The 14,933-nt window shown below is 37.2% G+C and overlaps 1 protein-coding gene across 5 annotated transcripts in view; it reads left to right on the top strand.

Moving 5' to 3' along the window:
* The window catches only part of ABCB7 (ATP binding cassette subfamily B member 7), a 164,754-nt gene extending 150,155 nt beyond the window's left edge, over nucleotides 1–14,599 (top strand). For all 5 annotated transcript variants that reach the window (XM_077889595.1, XM_077889592.1, XM_077889594.1 and 2 more), the window contains one exon: nucleotides 13,332–14,599. In XM_077889595.1, the coding sequence (XP_077745721.1) occupies nucleotides 13,332–13,547 (216 nt within the window). In that variant the 3' untranslated portion in view covers nucleotides 13,548–14,599. The remainder of the gene's footprint in view (nucleotides 1–13,331) is intronic.
* The last annotated feature ends 334 nt before the right edge of the window (nucleotides 14,600–14,933 follow it).

A 14,933-nucleotide genomic window follows, 5' to 3' on the forward strand; every position in this document is an offset into this window, starting at 1 on the left:
GTAGGGAGAGAAAGGGATAGAAAAGATAAGAAAGGGAACATGACTTTCCTGATTATAATTTTTTATATTTTTTTATACTTTCAAGTTTTTAAATTCTAGTTAACAGACATTGTAATGTTAGTTTCAGGGGTAGAATTTAGTGATTCATCGTGGCACCCATTGCTCATCACAACAAGTGTCCTCCTTAAACCCCATCACCCATTTAACCCATCTCCCTACCCTGCTCCCCTCCAGCATCTCCCAGTTTATTTTCTATAGGTAAAGAGTCTGTTTTATTATTTGTCTTTTTTCCCCCATGTTCATCTGTGTTCTATCTTAAATTCCACATGTGAGTGAAATTGTATCGTATTTGTCTTTCTCTGACTGACTTATTTCACTTAGCATAATACTCTTTAGCTCCATCCACATCCTGGCAAAATGGCAATGTTTCATTATTTTTAATGGCTGAGTAGTATTCCATTGTGTATATATGCATCACATCTTTATCCATTCATCAGTCAGTGAGCATTTGGGCTTTTTTCATAGTTTGGCTATTGTTGATAATGCTGTTATAAATGTCAGGGTGCATGTACACTTTCAAATCTGTATTTTTGTATCCTTTCAGTATATACCTAGAAGTGCAGTTGCTGAGTTCTCTTTTTAACTTTATGAAGAACCTCCATACTGTTTTACATAATGGCTGCACCAGTTTGCATTTCCACCAACACTGTAAGAGGATTCCCCTTTCTCTACATCCTCACCAATGCCTATTGTTTGCTGTGTTGTTAATTCTAGCCATCCTGACAGGTGTGAGATGGTATATCATCATGCTTTTGATTTGTATTTCCCTGATGATGAGAGATGTTGACCATATATTCATGTGCCAGTTAGCCATCTGAATATCCTCTTTGGAAAAATGGATGTTCATGTGTTTGCCCATTTTTAAACTGGATTGTTTTTTGGATGTTGAGTTTAATAAGTTCTTTATAGATTTTGGATACTAACCCTCATATATGTCATTTGCAAATACCTTCTCCCATTTTTTTTTAATTTTTATTTATTTATGATAGTCACAGAGAGAAAGAGAGGCAGAGACACAGGCAGAGGGAGAAGCAGGCTCCATGCACCGGGAGCCTGACGTGGGATTCGATCCCGGGTCTCCAGGATCGCGCCCTGGGGCAAAGGCAGGCGCTAAACCGCTGCGCCACCCAGGGATCCCTCTTCTCCCATTTTTGAAGGTTGCCTTTTCATCTTGTTAATTGTTTCCTTCATTGTGCAGAAGCTTTTTATCTTGAAAAGTCCCAATAGTTTGTTTTTGCTTCTGTTTCCCTTGCCTCTGGAGACATACTGAGAAAGATGTGGCTACAACTGATGTCACAGTGGTTACTCTGTATTTTCCTCTGGGATTTTGATGGTTTCCTATCTAACATTTAGGTCTTCATCTATTTTGAATTTATTTTTGTGTATGGTATAAGAAAGTGGTCCAGATTCATTCTTTTGCATGTAGCTGTCTAGTTTTCCCAACATGATTTGTTCACCTATACTTGTGGGTCCATTTCTGGGTTTTCTGTCCTGTTCTGTTGATCTGTGTGTCTGTTTTGTGCCAGTACTATACTGTCTTGATTGCTATAGCTTTGTAATATAACTTGAAGTCTGGAATTGTGATGACTCCAGCTTTGTTTTTCTTTTTCAATGTTATTTTGGGTATTCAGGGTCTTTTGAGGTTCCATACAAATTTTAAGATAATTTGTTCTAGCTCTGTGAAAAATGCTGTTGGTTTTTTGATAGGGATTGCATTAAATGGGTAGATTGCTTTGGGTAGTATAGATGTTCCAATAATATTTGTTCTTCCAATCCATGAGCATGGAATGTTTTTCCCTTTCTGTGTAATCCTCAATTTATTTCATCAGTGTTTTCTGGTTTTCAGAGTACAGATCTTTTACTTCTTTGGTTCCATTCATTCTTATGGTTTTTGTTGCAATTGTAAATGGGATTGATTTCATGATTATTTTTTACTGCTTCATTATAGGTGTATAGAAATACAACAGAATTCTGTACATTGATTTTGTATCCTGCGACTGGACAGAATTCGTTTATGAATTTTTAGCAGTTTTTTGTTGGAGTCTTTGCTTAGAGTATTCTGTCATCTGTGAATAGTGAAAGTTTGACTCCTTCTTTGCTGATTTGGATGCCTTTTGTTTCTTTTCATTGTCTGATTGCTGAGGCTAGGACATCCAATACTATGTTAAATAAAATTGGTGAGAATGGACATCCCTGTCTTGTTCCTGATGGTAGAGGAAAAGCTCTCAATTTTTACCCATGGTTCATGATATTAGCTGTTGATCTTTAACATATGGGCTTTATGATGTTGAGGTATGTTCCTTCTTGCCCTCAGTTGTTGAGGGTTTTAAATCAAGAATGGATGTTGTATGTTGTCAAATGCTTTTTCTGCATCTGTTGACAGGATCATATGGTTATTATCTTTTTGTTATTAATGTGGTGTATCACATTGATTGGCTTTTGAATATTGAACAATCCCTGCAGCCCAGGAATAAATCCCACTTGATCATGGTAAATAATTCCTTTCCTGTACTGTTGTTTTCAATTTGCTAGTATTTTGTTGAGAATTTTTGCATCCATGTTCATCAGAGATACTGACTTGTAGTTCTCTTTTTTGATGAAATCTTTGGTTTTGGAATCAGAGTAATGCTGGCCTTGTAGAATGAGTTTGGAAATTTTCCTTCCATTTCTCTTTTTTTGGAATAGTTGAAGAATAGGTATTAACTCTTTTTTAAAGGTTTGATAGAATTCCCTTTTGAAGCCATCTGGCTCTGGACTTTTGTTTGTTGGCAGATTTTTGATTACTGACTCAATGTCTTCACTGTTTGTCTGTCTGTTCAAAGTTTATGTTTCTTCCTGTTTCAGTTTTGGTATTTTATATGTTTCTAGAAATTTATCCATTTCTTCCAGATTGCCTAATTTGTTGGCATACAATTTTTCATAATAAAAAAATTTTTTCATAATATTATCGTATACTTGTCTGTATTTTTGTGATGTGAGTTCTCTGTTGTTTGTTATTTTATTTATTTGGATCCTTTCTCTTTCATTTTTGTAGGTTTGACTAAGGAGTTATCAATTTTATTAATTTTTTCAGAGAACCGCTCCTGGCTTCATTGATCTCTTCTACTGTTTTTTTTTTTTTAATTTCTGTATCATTTATTTTTGCTCTAATCTTACCATTTCCCTTCTTCTACTGATGTTAGGCTTCATTTGTTGTTATTTTTCTAGTTCCTTTAGGTGTAAGGTTAGGTTGCATATTTGAGATTTTTCTTCTTGAGATAGGCCTATATTGCTACATACTCCCTCTTATGTCCTGTTTTGCTGCATCCCAAATGTTATGAACTGTCGTGTTTTCATTTGTTTCTTTGTTTTTACCTAATTTATTTTATTTTCTTGTTGACTCATTCATTGTTTTGTAGCATGTTGTTTACCTTCCATGTACTTGCAGTCTTTCTCAAATTTTATCTTGTGGTTGGTTTGAAATTTCATAGTGTTGTGGTCAGAAAGTATGTATGGTATGATTTCATTCTTTCAGTACTTGTTGAGGCTTGATTTGTGACCAGTATGTGATCTATTCTGGAGAATGTCTTACAAGTACTTGTAGAGAATGTGTATTCTGCTGATTAGGGTGAAATGTTCTGAATATATCTGTTAAATCCATTTGGTCCAGTGTGTCACTCAAAAACATTGTTTTCTTGTTGATTTTTGCTTAGATGATCTGTCCCTTCGTGTAAGCAGGCCCTACTGTTTTTGTATTATTATCGATGAGTTCCTTTATGTTTGATATTAATTGTGTTACATATTTAAGTGCTCCCAAGGTGGGGAAGATCTTCTTTGATAGACCCCTTTCTTTATTATATAATACCCTTCTTCATCTCTTGTTCCAGTCTTTGGTTTAAAATCTAGTTGGTCTGATATAAGTATTGCTACTCTGGCTTTTTTTGATGTCCACTTGCATGGTAATTATTTCTCCATCCACTCACTTTCATTTTTTTTTATTTATTTATTTATTTTTATTTATTTTTTTTATTGGTGTTCAATTTACTAACATACAGAATAACCCCCAGTGCCCATCACCCATTCACTCCCACCCCCCGCCCTCCTCCCCTTCTACCACCCCTAGTTCGTTTCCCAGAGTTAGCAGTCTTTACGTTCTGTCTCCCTTTCTGATATTTCCCACACATTTCTTCTCCCTTCCCTTATTTTCCCTTTCACTATTATTTATATTCCCCAAATGAATGAGAACATATAATGTTTGTCCTTCTCCGACTGACTTACTTCACTCAGCATAATACCCTCCAGTTCCATCCACGTTGAAGCAAATGGTGGGTATTTGTCATTTCTAATAGCTGAGTAATATTCCATCGTATACATAAACCACATCTTCTTTATCCATTCATCTTTCGTTGGACACCGAGGCTCCTTCCACAGTTTGGCTATCGTGGCCATTGCTGCTAGAAACATCGGGGTGCAGGTGTCCCGGCGTTTCATTGCATTTGTATCTTTGGGGTAAATCCCCAACAGTGCAATTGCTGGGTCGTAGGGCAGGTATATTTTTCACTCTTTGAGGAACCTCCACACAGTTTTCCAGAGTGGCTGCACCAGTTCACATTCCCACCAACAGTGTAAGAGGGTTCCCTTTTCTCCGCATCCTCTCCAACATTTGTTGTTTCTTGCCTTGTTAATTTTCCCCATTCTCACTGGTGTGAGGTGGTATCTCATTGTAGTTTTGATTTGTATTTCCCTGATGGCAAGTGATGCAGAGCATTTTCTCATATGCATGTTGGCCATGTCTATGTCTTCCTCTGTGAGATTTCTGTTCATGTCTTTTGCCCATTTCATGATTGGATTGTTTGTTTCTTTGCTGTTGAGTTTAATAAGTTCTTTATAGATCTTGGAAACTAGCCCTTTGTCTGATATGTCATTTGCAAATATCTTCTCCCATTCTGTAGGTTGTCTTTGAGTTTTGTTGACTGTATCCTTTGCTGTGCAAAAGCTTCTTATCTTGATGAAGTCCCAATAGTTCATTTTTGCTTTTGTTTCTTTTGCCTTCGTGGATGTATCTTGCAAGAAGTTACTATGGCCGAGTTCAAAAAGGGTGTTGCCTGTGTTCTTCTCTAGGGTTTTGATGGAATCTTGTCTCACATTTAGATCTCCACTCACTTTCAATCTGCAGATGTCTTTAGGTCTAAAATGAGTCTCCTGTAGGCAGCATATAGATGGATTTTTTGTGTTTTTTATCCATTTTGACACCATGTCATTTGATTTACATTCAGAGTAATTATTGTTAGATATCAATTTAGTGCCATTTTATTACTTGTTTTGTCATTGTTTCTGGAGTTTTTCTGTGTGTTTTTTTAAATAAAGATTTATTTATTAAGAGAGAATGAGAGAGCATGAGCAGGAGGAGTGGCAGAGGGAAAAACAGACTCCTCACTGAGCAGGGAGCCAGATGCATTGCTCAATCCCAGGACTTCAGAATCATAACCTAACCTGAAGGCAAACAGTTAACCAACTGAACTACCCAGTTCCCCCTATATTACCTTCTCGTCTTTGTTAGTTTTAGTCTTATTTCCCACTTAATGAGTCCTCTTTAATATTTTTTGCAAGGCTGGTTTAGTGGTCATGAAATCCTTTATTTCTGTTTGTCTGTGAAACCCTTTCTATTCTGAATGACAGCCTTGTTGGATAGAGTATTCTTACCTGCATATTTTTCCCATTCAGCATGTTGAATATATCATGCCACTTTCCTTTGGACTGCTAAGTTTCTGTGGATAGGTCTGCTGCTAATACAGTTTATTTTCCCTCTTAAGTTAGGAACTCCTTTTGTCTTGCTACTTTTAGGATTTTTTCTGTATCTCTGTTTTTTTGTTTTGGGTTTTTTTGTTTTGTTTTGTTTTGTTTTTTGTGTAAATTTAGCTGCAGTATGTCTTGGTGTTGGCCTGCTTTTGTTGAATTTGATAGGAGTTCTCCCATCAAAAAACCTTCCCCTTTTCTCTCTTCTTCTGGGACTTCTTCTTTGGATACAAATGTAATTATGTTTCATGGAGTCACTGAGTTCCTTAAGTCTACTTTTTCGTCCTAGATTTTTCCCTCCTTTATATTAGTTCCCTTATTTTCCATAATTGTATCTTCTGTATCATTTATTCATTCCTCTGCTTCTTCCTTCCTTGTGGTCATGGCATCCAGTCAGTTTTGAATCTCAGTTATTGCATTTTTCATTTTGCCCTGGTTATTTTAAAGCTCTTTTATCTCAGTGTTAAGGATCTCCCTGGTCTCTTCTATGGTTTTCTCAATCCCAGCTAGTATCCTTATGATTGTTGCTTTAATTTCTGAATCAAGCATATTACTTACATCTATTTTGTTTAGATCCTTGACCATGACCTTTTCTTGTTCTTTCATTTGTCCTGAATTTGTCTGTCTTGGCATTTTGTCTAGGTCTCTGTATTCTTTTATGTGTTACAAAAGTCTGTTATGCTTCCTGCTCTTGATAGTAATGACTTTATGTAGAAAAGATCATACAATGTCCAGGGCATGGGACTTCATTAAGTGTCTCTGGTGTGCTATATGCACTCTGCTGCTGTGTTATGGCTGCTCTATGCCTCAAATCAGTACTCTGCAGTTTCTCCTTGCCTACAATGGGTAGTGTCTGGACCTTGGCCAGAGTCTGACTGGTTTTAACTAGTTGTGTTCTGGTCTGCTTTTTAAAAAGAGACCTGATGCCATTTACACTAGAGCTGAAGCTTTGCAGAAGTCTGTGGTCAGTAGACATGATGCCTATGGGGGTTTGTGCTGGTCTTTGGGAGGAGGAGCCTGCTGTGTTAGTTCTCAGGCACACTTGCCTCAGGAAAGCAAAACCAGTAGAGTGAAGAGAGGCAGGGTTGGTGTAAGCAATTAAGCAGCCTGTGTTGGCACTCTTCTATTTATTGAAGTTAATTTATGGTGGAGGGCAGTGGAAGGAAGTGGCACCTGCCAGTTCCTTTTCCCGAGAGAGGGAAGTTCGTGCTCATGAATGTCAGGGAAGCACTCCCAGAGGAGCAAATAAAGTCCCTTTATGCACCCTAAGTGTTTTTTAGATCATTGTTTTCTCACTGTCTATGTCTGGGTTGCTTGCCTACCTGTTGCAGTACAGTGCATGTTGGTCTCTTCTCCAGTGAGGCTGGCTGAGTTTTAGCGACCTGGTGTGGTGGGGACCTGTGCTGGTCTGGGGGAGGGTTTTGCTGTGCTGAGGGTGGTACAGGCTTAAGACAGAAGGGCAGTCTCACCAGAGCTCAGGAGTGTGGAATTTGGAGCAAAGCTCACTAAGCAGCCAATGTCTGGTTTCACTATCCTCAGCAGATGTCTCTGTACCTATTCTGAGGGGTGAGGGAAGGAAAATATTGCCCACTGGCTCCTTTGCCCCCAAAGAGGCAATGGTACCCATCTCAGATGCACTCCAGAAAGGGGGAGCCATTTTTCCCAGTGCATCTCAGGAGATCTCAGATAATGCCATCTGCCCCTGGTTTACCTTCTTGCCTTCTCTATGGGAGAACTGCAGCACCCTCAGGGCTCTGTACCAGCTATGCCAGGGACCTCTAAAACTCCAGTCTTCAAGCCCTGCTGGCTAAAAAAAAACTCATGAAAATCACCCCCTCTTGTTTTCTCAGTTAATGTGTTTGGGAAGTGTATTCATTGTGTGATTCCCTGTGTGCTCCTCTCTCTTGCCTCCCTCTGCTACCTGGGCTCCTTTACCTCTACAGCACCTAAGATCCATTTCTCCCCCAAACCAGGTTTCTGCATCTCCTACCTTTTACGATGTGGCCTCCTCTCTCTCTCTAGTTGTGTACTTTGTTCTGTCAGTCTTCAGATTGATTTCTTGGGTATTCAGAATGATTTGATACTTATCTAGCTGTGTTTGAGGCATGCAGCAAGCCTACAGTTCTCCTATTACTCTACCACCTTAGCTCCTCTATTTTTATATTATTTTTATTTTTGAACCATGATAATATTTTTATATATTAAAAGTTTTGAAAATCAGCAGGGATGGGGAAAAACAAAAGGTGATTACAACCATAAGGAAGTGAAACTAACTGCATAACAAATTGATAACAAGCATACAGAAAGAAAACAGTCCGAGTAACTGTTGAACATGTTACTCTGATTATTTACCCTTAGTGGAATTAAGGACAAAAATAAATCAAAATATGAACCTAATTTTGTTATTAGTAGTACTATGGGAGTAGACTGTTTTAAACTGTTTTTTTTGTATATTTTAAGTGTGAGCATATGCATAAGTATATCAGTGTTGTAAAACAGATAAAAATATGGAACAGGAGAAAAATAGGAGCAACCTTGTGACATTACATTGGAACAGAATTATCAGTATGAATTCAAGATTATAAGGATTATAAAGAAGTCCCTAACTTTTCACCAGAAAGGCCTGGAAGCATTGAAATCCCAATAGTAATAAGTATAACTAGCATGTAGATCTTGAGTACTAAATATTATTCCTCACTAAAAGAAACCAAAATTCTTTGAATAAAAGACTGATTCAGTATCTGGAGTGAGTAAAGTAATGAATACTTATCACAAGGACACAAGAACTATTTTGCGTTGGCTCCCACTGGCCCAATGTAGGATAATTTGAACATAAAAAAACAATAATAATACTTATGAATTACAACATGTTTAGTAAGAAATTATGCTATAATTTCACAACAATGCAAAAGTATGGGGAAGGGGAAAGCTCTTCCTTAAGAAGGATGTCAGCACTTGTAAAAGGAATGATAAAATTTTGAAAATCATATTTTGCAACTACCATTGTAATAATGACTGCAGGTAACAATCATCGTTGGTTGCTAAAACTATATGGTGAGAAATTATTGGGAAATGGGATATTTACACAGTTTCAAAATGTAACCTATTGACTTTTACTTATTAATTTCAAAGAGAAAAAGTATCCTTAAAATAGAGAAGTCTGGTACACTCCCTTAACCAAATGATCAAACTTAATATTATTAATTCTGGTGCAAAGCAACATTGTGTACCACCTGATCTGACACACTAGGGCGCATCACCTATATTGTATTTCTACCAAAAATGTTTATCATGGATCTAATAAGCAGGAGCAACTAAACAAAACAACTTAATGGCATTCTTTAAAAAAACCTACCTGGACATTTTAGAAGTGTCAGTGTCACACATACCTACACAGACTAGGAAACTTATAAATTCAGTGTACTGATCATGATTGGATTCTGGGTGGAAAAATATGTATATAAAGGGACAGTGGGTGAAATCTGACTATGGACTATGTGTTTTATAAATTTCTTTGGTGTGATAACATTTGTATTCTAGTCAGTATGAAAGTATTCTTGTTTTTAGGAAATATATACTAATATTTAGGAATGAAATGTAATGATGTCTGTAACTAATTCTCAAATGAATTAGCAAAAAGTGTAAATTTAGAGAGAGGATGAAGTGGGAAAAAGTGTCTGTGGCAGTTGCTAAACAAGGAGAAGCATGAGTTTCCAGATTGAAAGGGTCTACCAAGTACCCAGCACGATGAATGGAAAGGAAAACATACACACATCACAACACATTATCATAAAATTTCAGAGTTGAAGATAAATAAAACAACCTTAAAAGTTATAAGAAGAATACCTCAAAGGGGAGTTGATCATGAGGGGATTGAACTAATAGATTACCTAATATGATAATGAGAAAAATAATATTCAGATGGGCTTCATAATTCTGGAAGAAAGTTTAGCGAGAATTGCCAATAGTGACATAGAAAACTAAGAAAATGAAAAAACAAGGCAATTACTAAGTCCAGGAAGAATTAAAACTTTTATGAGAAAAAATATATATATAGGAAGCAGGGCAAGATGGCAGAAGAGTAGTGTCCCCAAGTCACCTGTCCCCACCAACTTACCTAGATCACTTTCAAATCATCCTGAAAACCTACGAATTCGGTCTGAGATTTAAAGAGAAGAGCTGGAATGCTACAGAGAGAAGAGTTCAGTCGGGCAGGATCCCAGGAGGGACAGGGATGCCCTCAGGCTCCCAGGGGCACTAACAAAGGAACTGCACCCCAGGGGAGAGTGCGCCACACACCACTAGCTGAGCTCCCTAAAGGGCTTGAGCGCGAGCCCCCTCGGCCCGGGAGCAGCGGGAGCAGCTCCGGGGGGCGGCTCCGTGTGGAGGGGGCTGCGCCTGGGGAGCGCGATTCTAGCGGTGCAGGCCCTGGAGCCCAGGGCGCTGGGGGACAGCCCAAGATCCGACGCTCCCCCTGGGACAGGCAGAGGCCGGGAGGACACAGGACAGAAAGGACGCTCCTGCTGCCTGCCGGCCCTGAACTGTGCAAATGAGCGCCCTCCGCCGGTGGAGCATCCAGGCCCCTGCGGACTGGGAGCTGCGGTAGTTACTGCGGGAGCTGACCCCAGGGCTAGAGAACTGGCCGCCGCCACTGTTGTTGTTCCTCCTGGTGTCACCTTGTACCTGTGGCTGAGCAGGGGCCTCACAGGATAAACAGCTCCCACTGAGCTGTGCACCTGGCAGGGGACTGAGAAGCTCCCCCAGGTGCACACACCTGAGAATCAGCACAGTAGGCCCCTCCCTCAGAAGACCCACTGGAAGGACAGGGGAAAAGCAAGTTATTGACCAATCAGTACTGGAAAGTTCCAGGGGAAGTGGAGGGATTTACAGTATATAGAATCAGAGGATATTCCCCCTTGTTTTTTGTTTTCTGTTTGTTCCCCCCCCCTTTTTTTTTCCTTTTTTCTCTCTATTTTTCTCCTTTTTCCAGTACAACTTGTTTTGGCCACTCTACACTGAGCAAAATGACTAGAAGGAAAAACTGACCTCAAAAGAAAGAAACAGTCCTCTCTCCCACAGAGTTACAAAATCTGGATTACAATTCAATGTCAGAAAGCCAATTCAGAAGCACTATTATACAGCTACTGGTGGCTCTAGAAATAAGCATACAGGACTCAAGAGACTTCATGACTGCAGAATTTAGATCTAATCAGGCAGAAATTAAAGATCAATCAAATGAGATGCAATCCAAACTGGAGGTCCTAACGACAAGGGTTAACGAGGTAGAAGAACGAGTGAGTGACATAGAAGATAAGTTGATGGCAAAGAGGGAAACTGAGGAAAAAAAGAGACAGACAAAAGACCACGAGGATAGATTAAGGGAAATAAATGACAGCCTGAGGAAGAAAAACCTACGTTTAATTGGGGTTCCCGAGGGTGCCAAAAGGGACAGAGGACCAGAATATGTATTTGAACAAATCATAGCTGAGAACTTCCCTAAAGTGGGAAGGGAAACAGGCATTCAGATCCAGGAGATAGATCCCCCCCTAAAATCAATAAAAACCTTTCAACACCTCGACATTTAATAGTGAAACTTGCAAATTCCAAAGATAAAGAGAAGATCCTTAAAGCAGCAAGAGAGAAGAATCCATTACCTTTATGGGGAGAAGCATTAGGATAACAGCAGACCTCTCCACCGAGACCTGGCAGGCCAGAAAGGGCTGGAAGGATATATTCAGGGTCCCAAATGAGAAGAACTTGGAGCCAAGAATACTATATCCAGCAAGGTTCTCATTCAGAACAGAGGGGGAGACATAAAGAGCTTCCAGGATAGGCAGAAACTGAAAGAATATGTGGCCACCTAAACAGCTCTGCAAAAAATATTAAGGGGGACTCTGTAAGAGAAAGAGGAAGTCCAAGGAAACAATCCACAAAAACAGGGACTGAGTAGGTATCATGATGACACTAAATTCATATCTTTCAGTAGTAACTCTGAACGTGAATGGGCTTAATGACCCCATGAAAAAGCGCAGGGTTTCAGACTGGATAAAAAAGCAAGACCCATCTATCTGCTGCTTACAAGAGAGTCATTTTAGACATAAGGACACCTCCAGCCTGAAAATAAAAGGTTGGAGAACCATTTACCATTCAAATGGTCTTCAAAAGAAAAAATATATAAAATTTTAGTACCTACTTGACTCAACAGGTAATGCTTTACATGGTCATAATAAGGAAAACACTGAATATTAACACTTGTGCTAATACATATATGTATGTGTAAATACCAGAAGAAATAGCTATGCATTTGAGAATAGGAAAGAGATAGTCAAGCATGAAGGAGAAGAAAAAAGACCTTTTTATTATAAGCTTTTTAATCTTAAGTTTTTAAGATCTATACATTTGTGCTTAATACAAATAAAAGTAATTTAAAATATATTTTTTACGTTTTTACTACTTATTAATTCAAATGTAATTAATTTGAATAAAAGACTGATTCAGTATCTGGAGTGAGTAATGAGTACTTAAAGTAATATTAATATTATTATAAGTATAATATTAAATGATGATAATTATTTGTGATTTATTTCATTGGTATTTCCACAAAAGTAATTCTTTTTTTTCTAGTAGCTTTTGATGAAGTTTTCACTGAGGATTTTATTTTGTTTTTGACAGTATTAAATAAAAAAATATGAAATACGTAATCCATGGGGAGTTTTGTGCCAATGAAGTGGTCCATACATGCCAAGATTGAGAACTACACTCTTCATAATCCAGAAGAATTAAATAGCTGAGCAAAATAGTTCATTTTTAAGCTGCCTAGCTAGCAATGAAAGAGGAGCCTTAACCACTCAGATGTGGAAACAAATTTTAGTTGTTTTGCTTAAGGGTATATTTGTAAAAGTCCTATAACTGGTAGTACCAGTAAAAGTAACAAAATTCCTTTTGTCTCCCAGCATGTTAAGCAGTAGCTGTCAAGAGACAAATTAATTGTAGATAAGAGTTTGGAATCTATACCACATCTCCAAAGTTAACTTTAATATCCATTGTTAACAAAAATAGCTACTGAAAGAAGTAAGCTTTTCAGGAGAAAACTTATTTTAAAGTATATGTCAGGATTTCAGGGTATTATTTTTAAGTCCCTTTAATAGATAATAGTGCTTTTGATTAAATATTTATCAGTTACTATCACCTTTAAAATTTTTCACCCTTTGTCCTTCAAAATTAAAAATAAAACTTTAAAATTTTATTTCTTTTAAGTGAAATGTTTTACAGCGTATGGGATTTCACAGCTTTTTGTTTGTTCACTGGACTAATAGTTTAACAGTAAAAAAAGCATTCCTACCTCAATTTTTCCCACTTGTACTATGGTTGAGGAATTTGGAGAGGCACTAAATGAATGCAAATCCTTCAGAGTCCATAGTTAGAAATTATGTATTTTCAATTATTATGCTAGTTATATGACTTTTTTCTTTGTTTCTCTTGCTTTTGCTTTTTAGGGTAAGATAGCTGAACGTGGTACCCACCATGGCTTGCTTGCAAACCCTGGCAGTATCTATTCAGAAATGTGGCATACACAGAGTAGCCGTGTGCAGAACCATGGTAACCCCACATGGGATGCAAAGAAAGAAAATGTGTCCAAAGAGGAGGAAAGGAAGAAACTACAAGAAGAAATTGTCAACAGTGTAAAAGGCTGTGGAAACTGTTCCTGCTAAGTTGTATGAGACATTTTTTTTGACACATTTGCACTGAAGCAGAATTGTTTTATTAAAAAAAATCATACATTCCCATTTTCTATAATCCTTCTTTTAGGTGAGATTTATTTGAAAAGGAGTTTGAGTTTTACATCTTTCACAATATTTAATGTGAGGTCTGTATTTAGCCCCAGATTATTTTCTTGTTACTGCCTTAGTTGTGCCCTAAGCATAGTTTTTGTTACCATTTCACTTTTCCCCATTTCTATTTTTGAGGCCTGATAGCCATTTGATATCTATAACCAGATGAATTATACTGGATTCCAAATTTTAATAGTTTTTTAAATCTGCTTTATGTTGACAATTGAGATGGAAAGTATCCATTTCTTTAAAAATAAAGGACAGTAAAAATTCATTGTTTCTCCTCCTCTCTCCCCACTCACATACTTTAATAATAGCAATTCTTTCGTTTTTTTAAAGCATTTGCAATTGTATATCTTTTGGAGGAAAATCCTTAATTTTCATGTATGTATGTAGAATGTTCTTCATCATTAACCAGCATCTCTAATGTTGGGAATTTTATTTTTTCATCAAAATGATTTGCTGCTTTTATTTTGGACCAAAATTTATAGTTTTCTCTTTAAACACTTAACACCCTGATGTAATTTGACAGTTGTCCTACTGGGAATGATCTAAAAAGCTTAAAAAGTTAATTGTTCTTCTATTTCCATCTTAACTATAGTGCTTTTCCTGTCTGAAGTTATATAAAGAAACAACTAAGTGGAATGTATGCATGCATATATATGTGTGTATGCACATGTTCATATATGTATTTAAAGTAACAACCACTTAAAAATTATTAATGACCTTGAGGTAAATAAGAGAAGATTATATATATATATATACTCTAGATGATTGGGACTTTAATCAGTGTTGACATGTTAGAATTTATTACAAGGTTTTCCCTTTTTCAGTAATTTAATGAGTTCATTTAAGTGTGACATAACAAGGAAGAGCCCAAACAAAACAAGTTTTACCTGCTAAATAATTAATAAAACGTTGTTATATGTTCACTGAGAAGCTCCTCTCTTTTCCAGTTTGAATAGCTTCTTTTTGAAGAAACTTATTTTATAATTTTCATATGATTAGAGGTGGTCTCTAGACCACTGGATCATGTGGTCATTAACCAGTATTTTCAGCTAATAAAAACTTGAATTACCTGAAAAACACAATTATAAGGGCCATTAAGTAAGCCTTAAATATTTTTCTCTTATTAAGATACAGTAAAACAATAGGCAAAACGAAAGAAAAGCTACCTAGGATGATTCACTCAGAAGAAAATGTCAAGAAAAGGGGCATTTATTATAATAATAATTTTACATTACAATATTACATATTCACATAAGA

The sequence above is a fragment of the Canis aureus genome, chromosome X (assembly GCF_053574225.1).
Source record: "Canis aureus isolate CA01 chromosome X, VMU_Caureus_v.1.0, whole genome shotgun sequence".
In the NCBI taxonomy this organism is placed as follows: domain Eukaryota; kingdom Metazoa; phylum Chordata; class Mammalia; order Carnivora; family Canidae; genus Canis; species Canis aureus.